At 46.3% G+C, this 27,014-nt stretch overlaps 1 protein-coding gene across 1 annotated transcript; it reads right to left on the bottom strand.

Moving 5' to 3' along the window:
• Positions 1–1,838: 1,838 nt before the first annotated feature.
• Positions 1,839–4,093, bottom strand: LOC121502349 (uncharacterized). The gene is made up of 2 exons (XM_070285493.1): positions 2,631–4,093; positions 1,839–2,571 (listed from the first exon to the last, which is right to left on the bottom strand). The coding sequence occupies exons 1-2, from the start codon at positions 4,091–4,093 to the stop codon at positions 1,839–1,841; spliced, it is 2,196 nt and encodes a 731-aa protein (XP_070141594.1).
• Positions 4,094–27,014: the final 22,921 nt, after the last annotated feature.

The following is a 27,014-nucleotide window of genomic DNA, read 5'->3' as shown; positions in this document are numbered from 1 at the left end:
ATTTTGATTGTAACGAATCTCTCCGGCCGGGATAGATCCCAGTCGTGACCAGGGATCCTCTTCAAATTTATTTAGAGGGGTCGGAAATATTTATAGGAATTTATTATAACAGCGTGCGGGACCCGGGTTGCGAATTTACGCGCACTTAGTTCTGATCCCCGAGGGTCGGCAACGTGACTGCCAGACGAGGTGGTCACGAGATGCTCTAGGAGCAGGCGGGGCACACGCGCTGCTTGTCAATGGCCGGTCGCCGCGCTGCTTTTACCGACTCGTCGATCTGCTTGATCGGTCGGTCCCTGACAGAAAGCTGCTCGTCGCGAACTGCTTTAGACACTGCTTGCGCCTACTGCTTGTTTGTACTGCTTTCGCCGGTGCGCGGAGTGGCAACTCCGGTGGACTCCCGGCGGGATTTGGTTGATCTCGCGACGTGGGTCGAGGGAATGGCCAGGGCGTCAGAGAGGTATTAGTCAACTCCGGCTGGGCACGGAGGCTGGCTACGGGTCGGTCAGGCAGAGATTCTCGAGTCACCGTGGTGATGCACGGTGTGCGGAATGGCCAATGCAGGCGTGGCGGCAGCGTGTGTCGGAGTGTCCCTACTCTGGGAGTGGATACGGACGCGGATGCACTCGTAGTCGTGGCGGTACACAGTACGCGGGAAACCAGCGTTAGTGGCGCGACGGCTACGGGCACAAGAAGGGGGTCCCTAGTGGGGCGAAGGCAGAGGAGCACGTGTCCTCCAGTCGCGGCGGCACGTTGAGCACGGAAGGAACCTGTGCTGGCGTGGCGCTGCGGCTGCAGGTATGACAGAGGGTCCTAAACTGTGCGTGGACGGAGGAGTATGTGTACTCCAGTCGCGGCGGCACGCTGTGCACGGAAGAGCCGGTGCTGGCGTGGCGCTGCGATGGGAGCACGGGAGAGGATTCCTAGCGGCGTGGGGCAGAGGGGCAGGTGTCCTCCAGTCGGGGCGGCACGTTATGTACGGAATGGACCTGCGCTGGCGTGACGCTGCGGCTGTGGACGCGGGAGAGGATCGATGGGAGGCTGGATGGCCGTAAAACACGTGCGAATGGAAATGCCGAAACGCAGTGTTTTGGGGCCGCCAGCGGGACAGAGATCGGGGAACCTGAAACCGTGACCAATACTACCAAGGAAATACTCCTACGGGTAGGTTCAATTGTTAGTTTATTGGTTATTGGGTTATCTAAGTGTGTAGCCTACTACTGCCTTACAGAATTGACTCCTGTGACTTACGAAACTAGCCCACGTGTCAGCGGGCGTGGGGGGGCTGTCGATCGCGGTGGTTTTCTTGTCACTGTGTTGGTTTGTTTCTCGTCGTTGATGTCGCGGTGCGGGCGTGTTCGTCGCGGGATGGGACGAGGACGCGATATACTTTGATTGTTTGACTCGGTCGCGGAGGCGCGGCGATGGGCACGTCTGCCTCGGTGCAAAGTTTTCGACGGGAGAGAGCGAATGCCGGAAGACGCGAGCTGTCATAGCTTTTGAGTGAACCGGTGGTTCGAACCGGTTCACCGAGAACGGATCGGGTTCGACTAGTTCGACTAGTCGATAATAAATAATAAATAACCTCTGAGGTGCTGAACTTAGCTTATTCGTTAGCTTAATTATCCCTATTTAAATATACTCCACGGTTGTCTTGATTACGGCTCCAATGCCAACTAAAGAGGTTTTAATAATAATGTATTGGCTTCAGTGCCGACTTACTCTCTAAACTTAAACTATGGCTATAATATGGGGGGAATAGTTATATGCTTAGTATCTAGGGCTTATTTTGTATAGGAGGTTGTGCGCCTGTAGAATAGAGGCGTCACACTCCCTTCTTACTCCGCCCGGCCGAAACGGATCTGGACTTCTTCTGTCGTTTTCATGGTGATTTGGTATGGTCCTTCCTGCGTGCGGACGCGGAAGCGCTGACGGGAGTACTGTGCGGCATGGCTCCGGCGCGCTATCTCCTGCCAAACCGCCAGTGGAACTCGCTGGTCGTGCGTGTTAGTCCACCAGGCGGCTGGTATGGCGACTCGCTCGGGCGTTGGGTCGTCGGTGGTGAAATCATCCGCCGGAGGGGCTCGACGAGCAAAGCGTGGCGCCGGAGGTGGAACCTCGTCGGCGGTGGTGGCCGCAGGAACTGGGCGCGGGAAGCGCGGCGCCGGAGGTGGGACCTCGTCGGCGGTGGTGGCCGCAGGGACTGGGCGCGGGAAGCGCGGTGCCGGAGGTGGGACCTCATCGGCGGTGGTGGCCGCAGGAACTGGTGCTGTCGAAGGTGCGCTCGGGTCCCAATCTGGGATTAACTCCTGTAGCAGACCCTCTACTCCCGGCTCGAGCTCCTCCATGAGTATATCCATCGTGCCCGGAGAGAGATCGAACCCGCGATCTCCGAAGCCGACACGTGGGGTGGCTGGGGGAGTGACCTCCTCGTCGATAGTGGAGCGACTATGGTTTGCTGCTCGGCGGTTGGTCTCGGCGGCGCGTTCCTTGCGTTGGCTATCCCGCGGCGGTGGGCCGAGGATTGCTGGTTTGGCACAGCAATGTTCGGCGGTGGCCGTGGTTGCGCCTCTTTGCGGCGGAATTTTTGTCCCGTCTCCGTTTCACTATCGCTGCTCTCAGATTCCCACTCCATCGCCTTCCCGGTGGGCTGGTAGCCCTGCTCGGTGGTTTCGTTAGCGATGGGAATTGGGCCTCGGCTTGGGGATGCTAGCGGGGCGTTGTCATCCGCCTGGTTGGTACTGTGGCGCGTTTGCTGACTGGTAGACGCCAATGATGTGTCGTTGTATGTCTGGAGGTGGAGCGCTTGCTGGCTCGTGGACGCCAGTGGAGCGTTGTCATCCGCGGGGTGGATGAGGTGGAGCGCTTGCTTGCTCGTTGTCGTCAATGGCGCGTTGTCACCTGCCCGGTCGCCGGGGAAGATGGGTAGGGCCGCATCTTCCCCCAGTGCTGGCGGCGGCGGGCGGACCTCGGGTGCGTTTCCCAAGTCCATTTCCCAGTCTTCGTCCGGGGCCATTATACACAGCCTCTCCGGTGACGGGGGAAAGGTGATGATTGGGTCAGGAGTTGGCCGGAAGGGTGCCTCGATGAGGATGGAGGTGTAGCGGGCGTGGATTAACTGGATCCACGATCCCCGCCAGAACCCGTACCGCTCCTCTCCTTCCCATTGATAGTGGGCTGCCGAAGGGGCACCATCGTCTGGCTCGCTGTCGCTACTAATTGTTTGCGCGTCGTCGTTGCTCTGCTCGCTAGCTTCCTCCCCGTGGTATCCGGCGTACAGAGGGGTGGCGTCGCTGTCGGTGGCATCCTCCAGCACGTAGTCCTCGTCGCGCGTCGGGGCAGCTGGACTGGGGGATCGGGAGTCTCCCTCCTCGTCGTCATCCTCGTCTGACTCCGGGTCCTGCTGGCGAGGGCTACATGGGCTGTAACGCCCTTCAGGTGGTGGAGCAGCAGCGGTCGGGTCGGGGTGTCCTGGAGCGGGGCGCGGGTTGTGGAACCAACGCGAGTGACCCGGCGCATCCGGGTTGTGATACCCTTGGTAGGGTCCCGACGGCGGAGCTTGAGAGCAGGGGATCCTGCGTCCAGTCCTGTCCGTGTAGTACGGGGAGGCCGAGCGGCCCGAGGGTCGTGGAGGCGTTGGTGGCGCGGCGCGCCGTGGTGGCGATGTTGAGGGGGCCTCATCCGAAGGCTCGGACATCGGGTGCGGCGTGGCTCGGCGCGGTGGCGCTCGGGCCGTAGTTGGCTGCATCGGGGGCGACGGGGCTCGGGAGCGGCCCGAGGGTCGTGGAGGCGTTGGTGGCGCGGCGCGCCGAGTTGGCGAGGCTGACCGAGACTCGTCCGACGACTCGGACATTGGGTGCGGCGTGGCTCGGCGCGGTGGCGCTCTGGGCATGGTTGGCTGCATCGGGGGCGACGGGGCTCGGCGCGGTGGCGCTCGGGCCTGTCGGATCCCGGTTGGGCAGGCTCTTGTGGGTCTGCCGGCGTAGTATGTGCCAGGGCGTAGCCGGGGGTCGCGGCCGGTCGTTGGCCTGTCGTACGCTCCATTGGGAGCCGTGTTCTCTACGTCGCTGGAGTCGATTGTGATGGGTTCCATCCTGGTTAGCTCGTGGCACGCGCGTAGATACGTCTATGGGAGAAAAGAACTATCCAAACTTAAACTAACCAGTACTTAAATGTTAATGTCCTAACGGGCAGTAGTAGGCAAAAGTTCTAATGTTAATCTAATTGCTAACAATGGTCTTAGGGTTAGAAAACTTAGTGGGCTGCTTAAATTCACCCCTCGCTGGAAACGTGGTCAGGTGGCCGTGGCTTGTCGGACCCGGGTTGAACGCCGGTGTTGTCCTCCGACATGGCGTCGTCGTCACTGTCTGCATCACCTGCGGGAAGAGAAGAATGGAATTCTTTTAAGTCGGCGATATTGGCAAGGCGGCCCTTTCGTTTCCCGGGCAAGCGGATTCGGGCTATGTTTGGGGACGGAAGGGCGACCACTTTATATGGCCCGTCGAACTTGGGCGCGAGTTTGGCAGCGAACCCGTCCACCGCTTTGGATAGGTGGTGTTGGCGCACGAGGACCAGGGAGCCGATGGTGGGCCTCCATGCCCGACGCCTGAGGTCGTACTGCCGTCCTTGGTCGCGGCTTGCCTTCTGGATGTTTGTTTGGACGATCTGGAAAATTTCCTTCAGTCGTCCAGCTCGGTCGGCAGGGGTCTCCGGAGCGACGCCTGCTCCCGGTGTCACTTGATCGTACCATGAGTAACCGCGGCTCTCGTGCCTTTAGTAGGAAAGCCGGGCTGTACCCTGTGGTCTCCGAAATGCTGGTATTGATGGCGAGGCTCAGCTCAGGTATTAGCTGATCCCACGTACTCTGATCACTGCCGACGTACTGAGAGATCATGGTCTTGACTGTGCGGTTCGCTCGCTCCGTGGGGTTCTCGCGTGGGCAATAGGTGGCCGTGTATTGAAGTTCTACGCCCATCTCCCTAAGGAATCCTCTGAAGGCCTTGCTGGTGAATTGGGTGCCGTTGTCGCACACCAGTTTCCTTGGGGCTCCAAACCTCCCGATGATTCTTTCGCGGAACGCCTGTATCAACGTGGTGGTGGTGGCTTTTCGCAATGGGACCAGTTCCACCCACTTGGTGAAACTATCGAAGAAGACCAGCAGCATTGTGTTACCTGCCCTGGAGCGCGGTAGTGGCCCCACGAAATCTGCACATACGATGCCAAAGGGTTCGTCGACCTGCCTCGTCAGCATCCTTCCTGCTTGTGCCTTTTGCTCTGCTTTATATTTCTGGCAGAGGACGCATTGACGGACGTATTGTTTCACGTCGCGGAACATTCCGGGCCAGTAATATTTTTGTGAGATCCGCAGAATCGTCTTCCGGGTGCCAAAGTGGCCAGCCGTGGGCGCGTCGTGGCATTCTTGGAGAATCCGTGCTCGATGCTCAGCCGCAACGCAGAGCTTCCAAGGAATATAATCTTGGTCGTCTGGGCGGTGTCCGAGGTGTCGATACAGCTCTCCGTTTTCGATGACATAATCGGGAAATCGCTGGGGGTCGTCCTGAACTTCCGTGAGTTTTCGTTTCAGCCATTTGCACAATCGTTCGTCTGGCATTAGTCGCTGGAGGTGCTCCAGTAGTTGCCGGGATAGGGCATCGGCGACCACGTTATATTTCCCGCGGCGATAGTGGACATCGTATTGGTACTGTTGAAGTTCTAAGGCCCACCTGGCGATCCTTCCAGTCGGGTTCTCAATTTGATCTAACCATTTCAGGGCCAAGTGGTCTGTGATCACGTCGAAGCGATAGCCCTCGAGATAGCATCGGAGCTTGCGGATTCCCCAGACGATGGCTAGGCATTCCTTTTCCGTAGGAGAATAATTGAGTTCGGCAGCGTCTAGCTGCCGACTCACGTATGCGATGACCCGTTCTTGCCCCTCTATTTCTTGTGTCAGCACACCTTTGAGTCCATAGTTGCTCGCGTCGGTCTGGAGCGTCATCTTGACGGAAAAGTCTGGACATGCCAGCACCGGAGCATCCGTTAGTAAACTTTTGAGGAGCTCGAAGGCTGTCTGTTGTTCTTGCTCCCACTTCCACCGCTGGTTTTTGCGCAGCAAGTTCGTCATGGGCTGAACAACAGACGCGAAGTTCGGTACGAACCTCCTGTACCATGAGGCCATGCCTAGGCATCTGCGTAACTCTCGAAGACTCGTGGGTGGACTGAGGTTCCGCACGGCGGCTACCTTTTCAGGGTCCGTGTGAATGCCCTGGTCGCTAATGACGTGGCCGAGATAAACCAACTTCCGTTTGAAGAAGGAACATTTGTCTTGGTTTATCCGTAAGTTCGCCTTCCTGAGCCGCTTGAAGACTCTCCGCAAATTTCCCATGTGCCCTTCGAGACTGGCACCGATGACGATTATGTCGTCTAGATAAGCGAAGGCATATGGGTCCAAGTCTGGCCCGATCACGCTGTCGAGCGCTCGCTGGAAGGTGGCTGGAGCCGAATGGAGCCCAAAAGGCATGACCCGCCACTGGAAAAGGCCGCGGCCAGGGACCGTAAAGGCGGTACACGCCCGACTGCCTGCTTCCATTGGAATCTGCCAATAGCCATTGCGCAAATCCAAGGTGGAAATATACTTTGCGTTTCGAAGCCGCTCAAGGATATGGTTGATACGCGGCAGTGGATACGCGTCGGGGATCGACTTGGCATTTAGCTGGCGATAATCTACGCACATGCGCCATTGTCCAGTCTTTTTCCTGACCAGGACCAAGGGAGCGCTGTGCGGACTGCGCGATGGCTCGATGCAATGCTGATCGAGGAGGGCGTCCACCTGCTCGTCGATGATCTTCTGCATAGCCGGGTTCTTTGGGAAATACCGCTGCTTGATTGGCCGATCGTCTCGCATGGTAATCCTATGCTCGGCGATATTGGCCACTCCGGTCATTCCCTCGAATTGAATCACCTGCTCGTATAAAAACGCTTGGATACGAGGGTCTTGTTCCTCGTTGGTGGCCTCGGGGGCGCCCTCAAGATTCTCCTCGGGTGTCTCGGGGTGTGTGTCGATGCGTGCCTCTGTGTGCTTGTCCTCGGTGTTTACCATCTCATGTAGGTTCATGAGATTACTCTCAGAGGTTCCTGTGCTTGGGTTCCTGTGTGCCTCTGTGTATTTCCCTTGTGTGCCCGCGCTGGGGCTCTCGTGTGTCTCTGCGTGTCTACCTTGTGTGCCCGCGTCGGGGCTCCTGTGTGTCTCTGCGTGTCTTCCTTGTATGCCCGCGTCGGGGCTCCTGTGTGTCTCTGTGTGTCTTCCTTGTGTGCCCGCGTCGGGGCTCCCGTGTGTCTCTGTGTGTCCATTGTATTGCTCTCCGGCGTTAGTATTCTCGTGTATCTTGTGTTGCTCTCCGGCGTGTGTCTCCGTGAAATGGTCGGCGATGCCCAGGCGGGGGTCTTCCGGGCGAGTAGGCGGTGCTTCCTCGCTCAGCTCGGATCCGGCTGGGCCCCGTGGGCTGGGTGGTTCGGTGGTTTGAGAGTCCGTTGTATGTATGCTGCGTCTCGCGTCTCTGGGTGGCCTCATGTCCCGCTCTTCCGGCTGTCGTCTCGACAGGATGAGTTTGGCCGTCCCACACTGGATGGTGGTGCCGATCGTGGCCAGGAAATCCATGCCCAGGATCAGGGGTTCCAGCATGGCCGGCATAACGAAGAGGGGCACCTGGATAGTCTTCCGAGCGAGGGTGATATCGGCGCGCAGGAGTTGTCGAACCTCGACTCGCGAGGTGTCGGCCAATTTAATTTGGGTGCGGATCTCCTGAAACTGGTGTCGTTGGCCAACTAGGTTGGCGACTTCCTGCCTGATGAAGCTCTTCGATGCGCCAGTGTCGATGGTGGCCAGACGTCGCACAGTAGCGCCTCTCGAACAATTAGCGTTGCAAAAATCGAAAAAGTCATGTTCGCAAAAACGATTTTAACCATACTTATTCGACAGAAAATTTCCCAAGGATTCAGAATCTGCAATAAAATCTATTTTAAGATTTTTTTTGTAAAAGATATGAGCATTTAAAGTTGAACTTTGTTTCGTTTTTTGCATCATACAAAAAAAATGTGTAAATTGGTCGACTTTCAGGTAATATTACAAAAAAACCATAAAACCAATGGTCATGGTTTTAACTTTAAATGATAGATACATTCATAAACTATTAAAGAACCTAAAAAAAACGACACTTTGGTTTGGGCTTCTACAGGTAAATCGCTACCTGTCAGGTGTCCATTTTTTTCACCTTTTTCTGCCTAAAGTAGTCTATATCTTTTGACGCCAATGCCGGCCACTGACTACACTATGACTACAAGTTCCGTGGATCTTTCCTGGATCAGAATTATCTTTCATCGGCTGCGTCGAGCTGCGTCTGCGGAAATGCAACGCAAAAAACCAAAACAACTCAGGGTAAAATATACCAAAATACCGACACAATTTCATACATTTCAAGAAATATACTAACTAAAAATAAACATAAAAAATTAAATAAAAATTTTTGTTTAAAAATTGTTTTCATTGAAAAAAAAATTATTTTTTCACTTTGATACCCTTTAAAAAGGCGTATTTATGGGCGTGGTACTTTATGCAGTACATATATATATTTTACAACAATTACCTGTCCAATGCCGTTTAAATTATTCGATTACCTTATTTGGTTCAAAAGATATGATTTTTGCAACGCTAAATGAGAAAAGGCGCTACTGTGCGTCGATGGCCACCGATCTCGACTTCTGCGGCGATCCTCCCTCTCTCGATTCTTAGCGGCGCGTTTACAAGGTGTTCGTTGCGGGATTGGTCCCCGACGGACTCCGCCGGTCGTGGGGACCCGCTCCGTTTCCCGGCTGGGGTCGGCGGCAGCACTCTACGGTACGAACATCGCGTCGTCCGCAGTCCCAGCAAAAGTATAGCCGAGGGTTCCGGCATTCGCGGCTGAAATGCCCGGAATCCCCGCAATTTCGGCACGCATCCTGCACGTTGATGCGGCGATCTGGTGTCGCTACCCGGTTTACTCGCACGGGCGCGGGCGGCCGTACCTGACCTGGCGTCCGCGGGACGTCGTTTGATCTGGTGCACCCGGGGGAAAATGTTTGACCCCCACTGTGGGGAGGCGGACGGAAGGAGGGGCTACTCGGAGGCGTTGACATTGCTTGGGATCGCCCTAGGCTACGTCGCCTGACGGCTTCGAATTCGGTCGCCAGTTGAGCCAGCTCCCCAATTGTTTGGAACTCGCTGCGCCGAATGTACATCTGATAGTCGGGTGCGATATTCTCGTACAGGCGGTCGAGCTCCTGAGTCTCGTTATAGCCCGCGTGGCGCATGAGAACGCGAAGGTCGAGCATATAATCTTTGAAAGTTTCTTCTCCTAGCTGCTCGCGACTCCGGATTCGGTCGTCCAAGCGCTGGAGGTACCTGGGCGGGAGGAAAAACTCGAGGAATTCCCGTCGGAATGTAACCCAATCAGCCTCTTGGAGGCGGCTGGTTTGAAACCACTTGTCGGCGCTGCTCGTCAGCAGTTCCGCCATGGCTCGAGGGAGGAGTCCTAGGTCGATTCCATAAGACAAGGCCCGACTTTCGACCTGTTCGATGAAGGCCAATGGGTCGGAGTACCCATCAAATTGCAAACCCCATTTGCGGATCTGCTCTGGGACGCACACAAAGTCGCGACGGGGCCGGTCGTAGCTCGGCTCAGCGTAGGTTTCTCGAGCGGTAGTGAAAGTAGGAGGGGCGGCGACGGCGAGGCTTGGGGCGGTAACAGTGAAGCTGGGAGTGGTAACAACGAAGCTAGTTAGAGGAACTGGAGTAGTGGAACCGGGGGCGCTACGTGGGCGTCCAGAATTGGCATTTTTGCCGGCGGAGAGACCACTGGGTCCCGGCCGCTCTTCCCCCTGAGGCACAGGGCTCGGGCCCCGAGTGGTATATCGACGCTCCAGGTCGGCGAGTCGAGTCCACACTTCCTGTGGTTGCTCGGATTCCTTGATCAAAGTGACGAAGCTCCGTCGTAGGTCATCGACGAACCCGTCGGGAGAGAACCCAAATTCTTCCGCGAATGCTAATAATTCGGCCTTCGGGCGGGAATAGATCCACCGCGAGGAGACCCCAGGGTTTTTAAGTAAACGTGGAACGAACTCACCGGCAGGTTTCTGGTCCGAATCCATGGCTTCTGTTGCTCGGCTGTCTTCTCGTGTGTCTGTGTCTGTGATATCAGGAAGCCTTGGCCGCTGGGGCACTTTGCGTGAATTAACAGTCTGGTGGCACTAACACTCGTTCGCGTTGACTTGGCGGAGACGCGGATGAGCTCGTGGGCTCCTGGACGCGGCTACTGGTGGACACGGTTGTCGCTTGTCGCGGTTACTGAGCGAGGCGGTTTTAATTTCGCGGTCACGGGCACTTTTCGGTGGATTTTCACTCGCGGAATTCGGTGGAAGTTATTTTCCGGCTTTGGCCCGGGGCCACACGGCTGTTATATAGGTGTTATTTTTCCTGGTTTTTAACCCAATCCCGTCCCGTGCTTGCGCCTACTGCTTGTTTGTACTGCTTTCGCCGGTGCGCGGAGTGGCAACTCCGGTGGACTCCCGGCGGGATTTGGTTGATCTCGCCCAGAATTCGGGCGACGTGGGTCGAGGGAATGGCCAGGGCGTCAGAGAGGTATTAGTCAACTCCGGCTGGGCACGGAGGCTGGCTACGGGTCGGTCAGGCAGAGATTCTCGAGTCACCGTGGTGATGCACGGTGTGCGGAATGGCCAATGCAGGCGTGGCGGCAGCGTGTGTCGGAGTGTCCCTACTCTGGGAGTGGATACGGACGCGGATGCACTCGTAGTCGTGGCGGTACACAGTACGCGGGAAACCAGCGTTAGTGGCGCGACGGCTACGGGCACAAGAAGGGGGTCCCTAGTGGGGCGAAGGCAGAGGAGCACGTGTCCTCCAGTCGCGGCGGCACGTTGAGCACGGAAGGAACCTGTGCTGGCGTGGCGCTGCGGCTGCAGGTATGACAGAGGGTCCTAAACTGTGCGTGGACGGAGGAGTATGTGTACTCCAGTCGCGGCGGCGCGCTGTGCACGGAAGAGCCGGTGCTGGCGTGGCGCTACGACTGTAGTTGCGATAGAGGATTCCTAAGCTGGGCGTGGGCGGAGGAGTAGGTATCCTCCAGTCGCGGCGGCACGCTGTGCACGGAATGAGCCTGTGCTGGCGTGACGCTGCGGCTGTGGGCACGGGAAAGGATTCCTAACTGAACGAGGGCAGAGGAGCAGGTGTCCTCCAGTCGCGGCGGCACGCTGTGCACGGAATGAGCCTGTGCCGGCGTGACGCTGCGGCTGTGGGCACGGGAAAGGATTCCTAACTGAACGAGGGCAGAGGAGCAGGTGTCCTCCAGTCGCGGCGGCACGCTGTGCACGGAAAGGGCCTGTGCTGGCGTGACGCTGCGGCGGGGAGCACGGGAGAGGATTCCTAACGGCGTGGGGCAGAGGAGCAGGTGTCCTCCAGTCGCGGCGGCACGCTGTGCACGGAATGAGCCTGTGCTGGCGTGGCGCTGCGATGGGAGCACGGGAGAGGATTCCTAGCGGCGTGGGGCAGAGGGGCAGGTGTCCTCCAGTCGGGGCGGCACGTTATGCACGGAATGGACCTGCGCTGGCGTGACGCTGCGGCTGTGGACGCGGGAGAGGATCGATGGGAGGCTGGATGGCCGTAAAACACGTGCGAATGGAAATGCCGAAACGCAGTGTTTTGGGGCCGCCAGCGGGACAGAGATCGGGGAACCTGAAACCGTGACCAATACTACCAAGGAAATACTCCTACGGGTAGGTTCAATTGTTAGTTTATTGGTTATTGGGTTATCTAAGTGTGTAGCCTACTACTGCCTTACAGAATTGACTCCTGTGACTTACGAAACTAGCCCACGTGTCAGCGGGCGTGGGGGGGCTGTCGATCGCGGTGGTTTTCTTGTCACTGTGTTGGTTTGTTTCTCGTCGTTGATGTCGCGGTGCGGGCGTGTTCGTCGCGGGATGGGACGAGGACGCGATATACTTTGATTGTTTGACTCGGTCGCGGAGGCGCGGCGATGGGCACGTCTGCCTCGGTGCAAAGTTTTCGACGGAAGAAAGCGAATGCCGGAAGACGCGAGCTGTCATAGCTTTTGAGTGAACCGGTGGTTCGAACCGGTTCACCGAGAACGGATCGGGTTCGACTAGTTCGACTAGTCGATAATGTGCCCGATTTAGCGACCTCTGAGGTGCTGAACTTAGCTTATTCGTTAGCTTAATTATCCCTATTTAAATATACTCCACGGTTGTCTTGATTACGGCTCCAATGCCAACTAAAGAGGTTTTAATAATAATGTATTGGCTTCAGTGCCGACTTACTCTCTAAACTTAAACTATGGCTATAATATGGGGGGAATAGTTATATGCTTAGTATCTAGGGCTTATTTTGTATAGGAGGTTGTGCGCCTGTAGAATAGAGGCGTCACATGATCAAATGCTTTCATTAACTCATTCGAAATATCTCCAATTTGTAAAGTCTTAAAAAAAATGAAATATAGCATTCTCCTTGGCTTTTTTGGTTGGATATTGGATTTTCACACCACAAAAATGTTTGCATTCTTGAATTTTGGGTTATGTTCTAAAAAATGAGATATCAAGAAATGTGGCCAAATGTGTCAACATGAATTAAATACTCTACAACACACAATAGGTTTCAAGATGGGACTAGGCGGGACTCCCTTTGTATACCTTTTTAAAAAGTTCACTTAAGATAAATTTTTAATATTTTTGGAGACATACTATAACACTAAATTACAAAGACATCAAAACGACTTGGTGTATTTCACAAAACTAAACATGCAGTACAAAACTCACCGATTCAAACTTAAGTTAAAAATTTGATCAGCTCTTTCGTTAATTTTCGCGCTTTTAGGCAACAACAACAACATCGCCAACATGCAACTCTGACGAATACACACATCCTTGTACTTAGTCTTATTCTGTTCTCCACACAACACAGTCGTTTTGATCGTAAGCTTCCTTCTATCATCTTCTAGGATCTTACTCGCATATGAGACCTCCTCTATTCCCTCGGTCACTCGACTGTAACTGGCGCAGCCGAACTTCAAACAAGGGATTGACCATGCCCACTACTCTTACCATTTTAAAATTCCTTACAGGCTGAGGTAAATGAACACATACAGTATCTCAAGAAACAGTTTACACACCGAAAATAAGCTTTATTTTTTGACTTTGCAAGCAAAAATGGGTATTTTCTGTTTAATTTTATGATTGTTTTTTAATGCCATACTATTAATTGGAGTATGCCTAGTTATTAAGTCAAAAAACAAAATCAAAATATAAAAAGGAAAATTAAGAAGAAGACAAAAAGTTAGATTACACAATTTTAACACTGTCAAGAAACTCTTTACACAGATCGCTTTCGCATACTGTTTTAGTATTTTTCAAGAAGAAAACGGTACTTTACCGCTATGTATGCCTAGTATGTAGTTTCATTTTGGCATTCTCTTTTATTTGGTTGCAAAATAGGCCAACGTGAGCGTCAAAAAGGAGCTTAAATACATTTATAGAATGCCTGGCAAAAGATTAACGTTCGAGATCACCCAGCTGATTTTCTATAATCATCATTTGGGAAAATCTGCTGCGGAGCTTTCAGAAATGTTTTCAGTTTCCCGGAAAACCATCTACAATGTCATAAATCGAGCGGAAAACGAAGTAAGGCTGGAAACAACAAATGGAGGCGGCCGCAAACAGAAGATTGGAGAACGAGCAGACCGGATAATTATGCGAAAGGTGTTTCAAAATCCTCAAATTTCGACGAGAACTCTTGCCCAGGAGCTTCAGGCAGAGTGTGACCTTGTTGTTTCGCACGAAACAGTCCGTCAAGCCATTCTGCGACACAAGTACTCCTCCAGGGTTGCTCGCAAGAAACTTTTGCTTTCAGTAATAAACGTTGAAAAACGTTTACAGTTCGCTGCAAACATGATCAGCAAGCCGAAGGAATATTGGGATGACGTCATATTCTGCGACGAAACAAAGATAATGCTCTACTACAACGATGGACATACTAGAGTATGGCGCAAACCGTTAACAGCTCTTGATCAGCCCAACATCATTTTGACAGTAAAATTTGGCAAATTGTCGGTGATGGTTTGGGGATGTATAAGCAGCAAGGGAGTGGGAGAGCTTGCGTTTATTGAAAACACAATAAATGCTGAGCAATATCTCTCCATTCTCAAACAAAATTTGAGGCAAAGTGCGGAGAAATTGGGTTTGATTGTCGATAATAAACCAACATTTAAGTTTTATCAATACAATGACCCCAAACATAAGGAGCTCACTGTGCGCACATGGCTCCTTTATAATTGCCAAAAGGTCATCGATACTCCTCCTCAGAGCCCCGACCTTAACCCCATCGAGAATTTGTGGGCGTATCTGAAGAAGAAAGTGGCAAAAAGGCAGCCAAAAAACCGCCAAGCGCTCAAAACGGCAGTAATTGAAGAGTGGCAAAAGCTTCCGTTGGAGTATGACCTACCAAAACTAGTCAGTTCCATGAAAAAACGTCTCCAGCTGGTAGTAAATGCTAAGGGGGGTCATACTAAGTATTAATATTAGAAAAAAATAGTATAGGTTTCGTAATATTTAGATTTAAACTAAGAAAACAGTTTTTGTGTAAAGAGTTTCTTGACAGAAGAAAAAATGTGTAATCTCATATTTAAGTTAATTGTTATGTTTCTTTGAATGTTATGTTTTCGTTTTTTCCTTTAATGAATAAAGCAAACACATATGAATCGTTTTGCATTAAAAAATTGTTATAAAATTGAAAAAAATGTGTTTAATTTTGCATGCAAAGTCAAAAAATAAAGTTTATTTTCGTTGTGTAAACTGTTTCTTGATACTGTAAATAAAACAAACGGGACAGCGAAGTGCAAGCATTGCGAAAAAGTGATTAAGACGAGTAGAAATTCGTCACACTTGCCAAATAAATATGCAAAAATTTTCTCAACATGCGGGCAAAAAAAGCACGTGGCGTTCATTACTTTAACTTACTTAAATTTTTTTTTTTTTAATATAGAATATAAGACAAAGGAGATAAATAAAGCAATAGTTTACATAATCTGTAAGGACAACATGCCAGTGCGCTGTGTAGAAAAAGAGTATTTTTATAATCCCTAAGTTCCAAAAATTGGGTCTAATATTGTATCTCATAAAGTTAATAAAAAATAAATAATAATAATAATAATAAATAATAAATAATCATTTATGAAACTTATTGTCTTTTTATTTAGAAGATTCCCTTAACAGTTCAACCGCAGAATCGTTGAAAATTCAACAAAACTTGTCAACAGTAAGGGAATTATGAAGCGATGGTAGCCTGGCGTCGCTGTCGCCGAGTTGTAATGTGTTGCCAGATTTTAGGAGACACCATAAGCAAGTTTGAAGGAAAAAATAAGCTAGTATGGCAACAAGAGAATGAAATTAAGCAGATAGACGTCGAATATTAGACTTGTGACCAAATCTTGTTCCGCAAGAAGCACCTATGCGCCAAAGTGCACATCAACCACCGACAAAGCACCGGGACCATCCGAGCACAGTGGTTTACAAAAATAACTGTAAATTGTATGATTAACGACCGTATATGTGTACAACAATCGCTGTTAAGGCACCGGGATCGTTATCATTTATAAATTTACATTAACGCCAATTTACTATTATGAAATACATATAAACAAGAATACTAAAAAACGAACGAATGAATAAATTAAAGCTGCACAAATATTACAAAAAACATAAAAAATCACACACAGTGATACTTTTCTCTTCAGAAAATGTAACAATGTATGTGTTTGTATTGCTTTCGCTTGTGAAATTCTTGCTGTGTCACTGTGGATTACCATGAGCAAATATACATACTGTGATTTAATTTAAGAAGATATATGTAATAAGTATCTTTAACTTTAAAATCTATTGAAAAAATTAAAATTTGTAAGCTGAAGCAATTTCTAGAACAATTGGAAGTGGGCTTTGCAATATTTTACAGCGCTCCGAGTAGAGCTGGAAAAAACATCGATGTTATCGATGTTGCCAAAAACATTTTCAACATCGATTTTTTTTTTGGAAACATGGATTATCGCCACTTGCAACCGAAAAACAGAAAGTGGAATACGTTGGCATTACAACAGATTGCTGGACGTCAGAAGCCAATCAAGGATATATAACAGTGACTTTTCACTTTATTTCACCAACGTTTGAGCTCCAATCAGCAGTTTTATCAACGGATAAGTTGATTACTCCAACAAGCCATTCAGCCGATACAATAGCGGCAACTTTAAGAATTGTATTAACAGAGTGGGGTTTACTTAGAAAAGTAAACACTATTGCCACTGATAACGCGAGCATGGTAAAGGCGAAATTATCGAAATTTAGAGTATAAGCACTTGCCACATACCATTAACCTGCTGGTTCAGGAAGTGCTGAAGCACCCAATGGTGTCTCCGTCCATATTTAAATGTAAGCGTATTGCGGTTTTTTTTTTAAAGCAGCACTATTGCATATGAGAAGTTTAGGCAGGCCCAAAGTGGATATGAAAAAACCTATAGCTTGATCCAAGAGGTTCCCACCCGCTGGAACTCTGCTCTTTACATGGTGCAGCGCATATTAGCCACAAACGAGCATATATCAACGGTGCTCCTGAGCACACCAAAAGCCCCACAGCCGTTCTCAGCAGAGGAGATCTTTATTTTGGAAGACCTTTCTAACATCCTGGAGCCATTTGAGCATGCTACTCGTTCTATTTCAACAGAAAAAAACGTTTCAATATCAATATTAATTCCTCTCATATGCGAATTAAACAAAAAGATGATTGATATTAAAGCCTAGTACTCTGACGAGAAAAAACCGCTGTATAAATTTAGACAGCGGCCAAACTCCATATAAAAAAAACGGTGTCGAAAAAAAAGAAGAAGAACTTTTAGACACGTCGTTTTTTTCGGTACTCTGACGACGAAAATGAAGCCTGCGAAAATTGAATGGCGTTGCCAGATCAAGATAGTAAACAGCTGATATCGCGCTGTCTAAATAATTCATTTGATTTATTTAGACACCCCTAATGGAGGGAAAGTTGAAGGAAAAAGGTGGCATTGATAGGGGCTGTCAAGAGGAAGCCCATAATATGGAATTTAACCCACAAAGGACATTTTAATGCCATATTTATTAATATTTTTAATATTTTTTTTAAATATTTGTTTACAAACAGCTGTCCAGTGTGACCAAGGAAAATCCTTAAACGCCATAAAAAGTACATTTTCATGGAATTTCCTTAATTTTTTTGGTCACACTAGCTCGGGAGCGAAATAAACAGCGATTCCGCTGTCTAATTTAGACAGCGGGTTTTTCTCGTCAGAGTACTAGGCTTAAACCAAAAATTAAAACAACAGAGGGAATATCGATTTTCGATTATCTAACAGCCCGTATGCCAGAGCGATTCGCCCATTATGAGGTTAGAACAGTCCCAACAGTGGCAACTATCCTCGATCCAAGATTTAAAAAAGATGGTTTTCTCTCTCAGTGAAATGCAGACCAAGCTGCAAAGGCTTTAGAGAACGAACTGTTCAACACACTGTCCAAAACACAGCACGATCCGCCACTAAATCCAGAACCGGAAAAGAAAAACTTTACTTTTCTACAGCAGAATGTCGCGGTTAAATCCAAGTCGGCCAGGACAGACGCTATTATAGCACTAAGGCAATATTTGGAGGCTCCAAATTCCCCGGAGAATGTCGAGCCCCCAGCGTTCTACAAGGTTTGAAATTGTACAATAACATACATCCTTTTAAATCTAATAAACTTTTTTTTATAGATGTGCCCAGATTCCACGGACGCCATGAAAAGTATTGCAAAACAATATTTTTGCGTTCCAGCATCTTCCACGGCGTCCGAGAGGACCTTTAGCAAAGCTGGCCAAGTGATTAGTGAGCGCCGGAGCTCCCTAAAACCTAAAATAGTTAATATGTTGCTATTTTTAATCAAAAATAACTTCCTATTTGATCTCAATTAAATACATTAATTTAAACGGCAAAAAAATATTCGTTTTTTTTTACCATAATCGATTATAATCGATGTTTTCATCCGAAAACATCGCAAACATCGATTGTGGCCAACATCGATGTTTTTCCAGCTCTAGCTCCGAGTCGCTTTGAAAATGAACACGAGTTCATGCTTTCAAATCTATTTTTATAAAGTCCCATTGGATTTCTAAAAAAAAAAAAAATGCAAATAAAAGATTGGACAGGAGACAAATGTGTACTACTCGACAACACTTTTTTTTTATTTTTTGGCCTATGTAACAGAGCTTGCAAATAACTGTCGACCGTTTCATGGGTTCATGAATGAGCTCGTTCGCGCTCAGAGCGAAACCGTTTTTTTCTATTTCTTTTTGTTTCGGTTGTTCCAAGAGCGTTTTGTTGTGTTCAGTGAAGAAAAAGTCTTTTGCGTTGGCTTTGGTATTGGTATACATTCACACGCATAGGCAAGCAAATTGTTAAACGTTTAATTGCGATCGTGAATTGAGTGTGTAAAGTTGCGAAATAATTGTTGTTATAAAATGGGAAGAGATATGAATAAAAATAATAATAATAAAATAAACATAAAAATAATTTATTTCAACGAAAAGCGCTCAACAGAAAACAGAAATGAATACAGGAAAACTCCCTTTCTCAGATCGAGAGCGAGAGAGTATGAACTTTTTCGGTTGTGCTCGCAACGAGATCACAAGAAAAAAAACGGTCGACAGTTATTTGCAAGCTATGCTATATAATGAATTAATGTGCTGAGTGGCGGGGCGACACATGATGCCGCGTTGACTTGTACACTGTTGTTTTTTATTTTTTTTACATAAACATAGGCAATAAGACGAATTAAAGAAAAATGTTAATAAAATAAAAATAAGAAAGAGAAGAGAGAACAACAAAACAGAAATAATAGAAAAATCCACCAACAACCTAACATCTATTGCTGTCATATGTTCACTAACCTCTAAAATAAATTTTATTGAATATTTACTAAATGAATACATTACAGTTGAATGGATGGATTCTGGTAAAGCATCAGGGCCACTAAGTCCCACCATTAGCAATACATCGATTCCTACAAGCACAAGCCGAAATCTGCACCAACTACTAGCCCTTGTGCGTCGACTACCCACCTACGCATGCCCACCTGACAATCTTGACAGATTTATAAGTCGAGTAGAACATCTACTATTGTTAGCCGGATCAGTGGACCAAGCAACATGCGGGCAGTACGTACTTGGAACTATCAGCCATTAGGATCCAAAGGCCAGAGACGATCGAAAAAGCATACGAGTACGGACAGCTGGAACCATGGAAACCAACGATACGACAGCTCGATGTACAGGAATCACCCATACGCGAGAGGACAACCAATCAATAGAGACTCAATAGCCGCAACATACTACGTCAACAGAATTATAATGGCAACAAAACTCGTCATATACCACGACATGATAACACCAACAATGACAATAATAGTCGCTTTATACAGCGACAACAACATAACATAACAACCCGTCAACATAATTCTAATAACGACACGATAGACAAGCTTTGGGCAGGAACCCCTTCCACAACAATGACAAATCAGATCAGACTCTAAACCATCAAGACAGGAAAAACCATAATTTAAGCGCTCCTCTATGTAACATCAACGATGATTCTCATTTTTTACTAGAAGCCTCGGGAAGCCAGTCGGGTACATAAGCAAGAAGACTCACGGATCTTCCTTGCCATTTGATTTACTATCACCAAATTTCATGACACACTGTACTCGGTACATTTAAAATACGGGAATATACAGATAGAAGTTCTACCGAAACTTTCGGTACTTCCATCCGCACATATTTGCTGTTGTCGAGCCCTCCTTCTTCTCCACACGCCTCCTCCTGCTCCCGCAGCCGCAGCGGCACGCACGCATTCGATTTCCATGCACCGCGATCCGCCACGGCTGAGAGTGCTTCCGCTCTCCGCGATCAGCCGGAGTGACCCTGAGCCAGCCTCCGCGACCAGCCGGAGTACCATTAGTTAGCCTTCGCGACCAGCCAGAGTGGCCCCTGAGTTAGCACCCGCGCCCAGCCGGAGTCGACCCATAGCTAGGTGACGCATCCCGGCCCCCATTTCATACGTCTCGGCCCCTTCCGGCAATTCTGGGCAAGATCGGAACAACTCCGCCAGGAGTCCGACAGAGTTGCCACGGGCAAGCAGTGCGCAGAAGCAGCGCGCCGAAGCAGTGCACGACAGCCAGATAGTGGCAAGCAGAGCGTGTGCCCCGCCAGATTTTTGGGTCTTCCGGTCGACCAGGTCGGCTGCCGCGAACCACTCAGCCCGCAACAATAAAGTTAGGTGCTCATAAATTCGAGTCCCGGGTCCCACGTTCCGATTATACTATACTGTCACTCCCATCTCCTCTATATAAATTTCCCAGTCGGACTTTTGCCTAAGAAAGTAGTACTATTTTCTCATAGAAACGGGAGGAGGTAGTCCTACCCTTTTCTGTAAAAGTCTAATTCGCTTTTATACATGCGTGGCCGGGGTAATTCGTGTACTTTGCCTCCCGCCGTCGCTGCTCGGGTGAGGAAGAAATTCTGGCCTTTTGAAGAAATTCTTCCTCCCCAGAGAATATAAAAAATTTAATTTTGGAAGAAACTCTTCCTCCCCAGAGAGTATAAAAAATTTGATTTTGGAAGAAATTCATCCTCCCCAGAGAGTACAAAAATAACTAAAATAAATAAACATTTTTAAAAATAATTTTTGTTTTTTTTTTTTAATTATAATTTACTAAGGAACGCGTTGTTTAAGAAAAGCAGAAATAAAATAAGGAACGGAAACTTATTCCGAGGTCTTCAATTTTGTTTGCCTTCGAAGTAGCCTTATATACGCGCTGTTTAGCTTTGGCGAAGGCGTCGCGTACGTAGGCGCCAAAGCTGCGGCCCTCCGAGCGAGAAGATTCTAAAAATTACAAAAAACCATTTATAAATAAATTTCATATTAAGATAATTAATACGTACCAAACAACACGTCGTTTAGATGCGAAAATCCGGATAATGCAATTTTAACCGGACCTCCTGCGTAATTCAGCTGCATTATGAGCTCTTTTGCAAAAAATCGCTCGAGATTTTTTTCCAGACCTTCCAGACCCATCATTTTTTTAAAGGCCTCAATCTTAAAGTTAATATTTTAAAAAAATTTGAAACAGACAAATTATATTATTATACTTACATCGTTTGATGGAGTCTCCTTGATTTTATTATTTAACTGGGCCATTTCCTCCTCGGTCTTGAGGGGGAACTCTAGTTTCGGAGACACCAAGTGACTTCGGATACCCTCTGAATGCGAAAGTATTCTGGCATTCACAGACGTCGAGGTTCCTAAAAAAGAAAATTTATTAGATATGGTAAACAGTGAAATTTTTTTCCATACTTACTCTCCATTACTTCGATTATTTCTAAAAAAAAAGAGGATATATACATAGAATTTGGCACATGTTTTTAATTGTATTTAATTTGGAAAATAAACTGCTGGCGGCGGGCGCGGGATAAATCCCGAATATATTTAATGGCCGGCGGCCATGCTCATCCTTGACTTGAGGTCCTTGAAGGTCCTGAAGGATAATTATTCCCGACGCGGACAAGCGGTTTGTCACTTGTACTTTCGACTTTACTTGCGGAGCGGCACGACTTGATGGCTCGAAAATGTTACAAAAATTAATTGACCTAATTTCTGCAGTGTGGCCGTGACCCACTTCTGTCGGCAGCGCTGCCACAATCGATCTTGGCGTTGCCAGATGCTGCTGCTATCGCTGACAGCGCACAGTAGCGCCTCTCGAACAATTAGCGTTGCAAAAATCAAAAAAGTCATGTTCGCAAAAACGATTTTAACCATACTTATTCGACAGGAAATTTAACAAGGATTCAGAATCTGCAATAAAATCAATTTTAAGATTTTTTTTGTAGAAGTTATGAGCATTTAAAGTTGAACTTTGTTTCGTTTTTTGCATCATACAAAAAAAAATGTGTAAATTGGTCGACTTTCAGGTAATATTACAAAAAAACCATAAAACCAATGGTCATGGTTTTTACTTTAAATGATAGATACATTCATAAACTATTAAAGAACTTAAAAAAACGACACTTTGGTTTGGGCTTCTACAGGTAAATCGCTACCTGCCAGGTGTCAATTTTTTTCACCTTTTTCTGCCTAAAGTAGTCTATATCTTTTGACGCCAATGCCGGCCACTGACTACACTATGACTACAAGTTCCGTGGATCTTTCCTGGATCAGAATTAACTTTCATCGGCTGCGTCGAGCTGCGTCTGCGGAAATGCAACGCAAAAAACCAAAACAACTCAGGGTAAAATATACCAAAATACCGACACAATTTCATACATTTCAAGAAATATACTAACTGTAGCGCGTGGCGGTTACACTTCGAATTAAAAAAAAAATTTTTTTTTTTCAGTTTTCAAATTATTTTTATTTGAGCAAATACATAAAAATAAACATAAAAAATTAAATAAAAATTTTTGTTTAAAAATTGTTTTCATTGAAAAAAAATTATTTTTTCACTTTGATACCCTTTAAAAAGGCGTATTTGTGGGCGTGGTACTTCATGCAGTACATATATATATTTTACAAGAATTACCTGTCCAATGCCGTTTAAATTATTCGATTACCTTATTTGGTTCAAAAGATATGATTTTTGCAACGCTAAATGAGAAAAGGCGCTACTGTGCAGCGTTGCCATTTGCGCGCGTAAGTTTAAAGACTCGGAATATTGTCACTTTCAGTGCTTTGATAGCATTCAAAGCTATCATTTGTTTCACAATTAATAACAACAGTTTCATTATTTGTTTTACGTATTTCACTAGTTTCACATCTTTCTTGCTGTCCTATTTCGGGAGTTTCACAAGGTTTAAAACGTTTTTGTGGCTCACAATAAATAGCATCAAGCATTCGCTGTTTACTACGATTTCTAATTGCTCTTGATGACGAACTCATTTTAAATGAAAATAATATAAAACAAAAACCAAAAACAAGCAAATAGAACAAAAATCGTTTACCGAACAATTGGAATATAGATCGACCGCAAAGACAAAAAAACGTAGTCAGACTAAATGAACACAGAAATATTGACAGGCGTTCGGTTGTTACTCCTATTCTCACTCAAATGTAATGCAATTTGTTTTTGTATAACTCTTTTGCTTTCGGACGCATTCTCTGCTTTGCATCTATGTACGGTACTTTAGTCCCTCATTCCTTCATTTCCTAGTTTTTAACGCTGCTTAAAAAATCGCTAAATAATCGCCCCCGCGATTCCTAGAAGACTCTTCTCGGGGATTTTCGTACAGTCATCCAGCAATCACCACCGCGACTCCCAGAAGACTCTTCTTGGGGATTTTCGTAAATAAGTCCTCCAACAATCGCCAAAGCGACTCCCAGAAGACTCTTTCTGGCGATCGGCGATTCGAGAATCGTCAAATGGTTGGCAGGGAAAGAGTATGAAAAAAAGGCACCAACACAAATATGTAAATGCATGCATGTTCAATTATTGACTACTTATAAAATAATTTTTATAAAATAATAAATATTAAAAAATGTACTCACATCTTGTTTTAATTTTTTTTTTTAAATTATTAAAAAAAACTACCGCCGCACCGACAAGCTCCGTTGGAATTTCCCCACGGAGTTGTTCCCAAGTGAGGCACTTGACTCCATTAATTGTAGAACTCCGTTCCAGGTTAGATTTTTAGATTAAGATTATAAAACTGACACCAATTACAACAAGCATAAATATAAACTTACCTTCAAAAATATTGAGAAACATTTCTCCATTTAACTCTATCAAAAACGCATCCATATTTTTTACACACGAACTGATATGTTTACTCCTTTACTTTTTAACTCATAATAAACCAATGAATGCAGGCACAGACTTTCGCGAATGAAGCTACGACAGCGAAAAAGAATACCGAGAATATCTTCTTTGTCATTCTATTCCCGTATTTTTTTAACCTTAATATGTCGCCTGTAGTTACAAGGCGAATCCGCCATGGTTTCAGGAAAAAGTAACCACCAAAATAAGGCAATTCGCCCATAATTTTAGAAGAAAACTAAATAAACCCTAAAAAAGTGTGCTTATGGCGGCTTTTCTTGATTTTACGGTGCCTTGCCTTAGATTCATGGAAACCTTTTCTTAATTCCAAAAAAATTTTCTTTGTTTAAGGGCGATTGTTTTTTATGGCGATTTTTCTTAAATCTACAAAAGTATTTTTACGAGTGTGCTTTGCTCAAAACGCATACTCCATAAATATTTCCAAGGACCACATTTTCTTATTACCGTAGCATAATGAACAAGAAAATGGTGCTTTGGCTTCAATGCACCAAATAATTTTATATACAGTGGCTCCAAGCTTATTTCGCGCAAGCATAACAACAAAGTTCAAATCGACACTGTTGCTAAACTAGTAGAGATATCAGTAAAATTTAAACGCAGTAATGTCAAGCGACTCTTCATTTATTAAAATAACACAAAAAACAAATATTAATTCATGAAACATAACATTTTTTTACATAAAAACTAAAAAACAAGGCAATTCTGGCGCCCAAGCTTATTTCGTGCAAGAACTTAAAAATAACATAACTTTTTTATATTTTAATTTTAATACTTCGTTGGTCGTCCCTTTTGCTTCTTAACGGCTTTGAAACGATTTGTCATCGATTCTACCAGTTTTTTTGTCGTTTCAATGGGAATTTTACGCCATTCCTCCAATAGAGCTGTTTTCAAATCATTTTTGTTTGAAATTGTCCTTTTTCGTATAGCCTGGTCCAAAATTTCCCACAAATTTTCAATCACGTTTAGATCTGGTGATTGAGCTGGCGTTTTGATAATATGGGGACAGTTCCAGACTAACCAAAGCTTAACATTTCCAGCTGTATGCTTGGGGTCGTTGTCTTGGTAGAATCTAAACCGATCCTTTATTCCCAAGGCCTCTGCGATTTGCACCAAGTTTTCTTTTAAACATAGAACGGCAAGGGTACACCCAAACAATAAGTGTACCCGAATCATTTGTGCATTTTTGCCACTTAGAGTGTGATCGGCACTCTTAAATACGGTGTGTTGCCCTGCACTGACATTTTCGGACATGCTCATACGCACACTCGCAAAACGATTTCGTGCTCTTTTCTGCATGTATACATGAGTTGACGCCGATCAGTATGCTAAAGCAAAAGGAGTGAGCGAAATGGAGAGAACAAAAAGCCGTGTTTTGCTGCTTCATTGCGCGTATTTAATTTTAATGTTTTTAAGAAAGTCATTATAAAAATAACAAATGCTTATAATTATTATTTCGTGATCTACCGTTGCTTTTGTCCATTTGCTTTGAGTGCATTGTGCAGTTCACTTATCTGCGCAACATTTTTGAGTGAAATAGAATCTACGCATACTTTTTGAGTGTGACGAAATGCAAAAACACGAAACACGGAAAGCGATTTGTGCGTTTGGGTGTGTTATTCTATTCTTGTTGTTTGTGAGTGCGACAAGCACTCCAAACTTATAAGTGTGATTCGGGTGCCAAAAAGTGACACCCTTGACGTTCTGTGCCTCGTAAGTCCTCTGGCGATTTTCCTGGCAAGAACCCACGCATTTTGATCGTCAAAGGAACAACATACAGGTCAATATTAGGAGACATTGCGGACTCGTCTGAGGTATTGTTCCTCGCAGGAGTGTTCCGGAGCACATTTTCATGTTGTACGATTGCCATTTGTTAAGAATTTTGATTGTGAGTGTTTTCTGTGTTCATGTCTCTGTTAGTGTAATCACTCCCAAGAAAGTCAGATGCAGAAAACTTTTGTGGGTTGAAGGGAAAAATTCCACTCTTTTCAAAACCTGATTTGATATTTTGTTTGTAGTTTCTTACCATTTTGGCAGCCTGCGATGGAAAATTTAGAAAATCAAATTTGGAAAGGTGGTTCATGTATCCCCACAAGTCATTAGCCAATTAGAAGTGATTTGAAGAAAACATGAAATATTTAGACTGCGTGAGCTATCCGTGGAAATATCATAATTTGCGTCCTGTTACGATAAAATACAATTTTATGAAGTTTAATGCCACTGGCGAAGCACGATACAATTTTTCCAAGAAAACTTTAGGTCACAATGGAAGCTGCAAACGGCGAATACAAACTTCGATTAGCGATAAAAACGACAACAATCGTTTGACGCGACTGTGCGTGGGTGTGAGGTTATGATATCGACTAAGTAAGCAACACATATAGATGGCTCACAAAATCATGACAGAAGGTTAAATATTTGTAGTGGTTCATCTATCCCCATGGTTCACCTATCCCCACTCTCCCCTAAGCATAACAAGGTAGTCTGTTTGTTTAAGAACTTAAGCCTTTCTAAAAAGCAGTCAAGTATATTTGGTATTTCAAAAAACTGTTTTAAATTAAATTTTAATGGAAAAATTTCACCTTTTCTTTTTTTAGACCTTAAAGTCATTTTGTTTTTAAATCTTTGCGAACTTACTCTGTCTTCTATTGTAATTATAAGAGGGTCTTGATACATATATTTTTCTCTTAGAATTTTTAATAATTTGTATTCATTGCTTGCACTTTCAAACGGATTTTCACAAAAATTTAAGATGGGGTCAGTATTAAAATTTGTATTATCTCCTAAATTGGACCGAACTGTTCGTAGTTCCCTTACTAAAGGTGTTGTAACATGTTTCTGAATTTCCTTTTGCAATTTGAATACGTCTTGACGAGGAATACTTAGTTTTGAACAAATGGATAATGTGATTTTTTCGCTGTTATTCAGCAAATTTGTACTGTTCTGTTCGCAGTTGAGTTGTTTCTATTTCGAGAGAAGAGATCTGAGATTCCGATGATTGGCTTTGGAAAATTGGGCTATTTGTGGACAAT

The sequence above is a fragment of the Drosophila kikkawai genome, chromosome 2L, assembly GCF_030179895.1.
Source record: "Drosophila kikkawai strain 14028-0561.14 chromosome 2L, DkikHiC1v2, whole genome shotgun sequence".
Classification (NCBI taxonomy): Eukaryota; Metazoa; Arthropoda; class Insecta; order Diptera; family Drosophilidae; genus Drosophila; species Drosophila kikkawai.
The sequence above is the reverse complement of the archived record's forward strand: the minus strand, read 5'-3'. Positions and strand labels throughout refer to the sequence as shown.

Excerpts from the sequence above, each read along its gene's own strand:
- LOC121502349 (XM_070285493.1), bottom strand. The coding sequence starts at position 4,093 with ATGGAACCCATCACAATCGACTCCAGCGACGTAGAGAACACGGCTCCC. Across the intron at positions 2,572-2,630 it reads CCCACCGGGAAGGCGATGGA|AGGCGCAACCACGGCCACCG; the intron begins GTGGGAATCTGA and ends TCCGCCGCAAAG.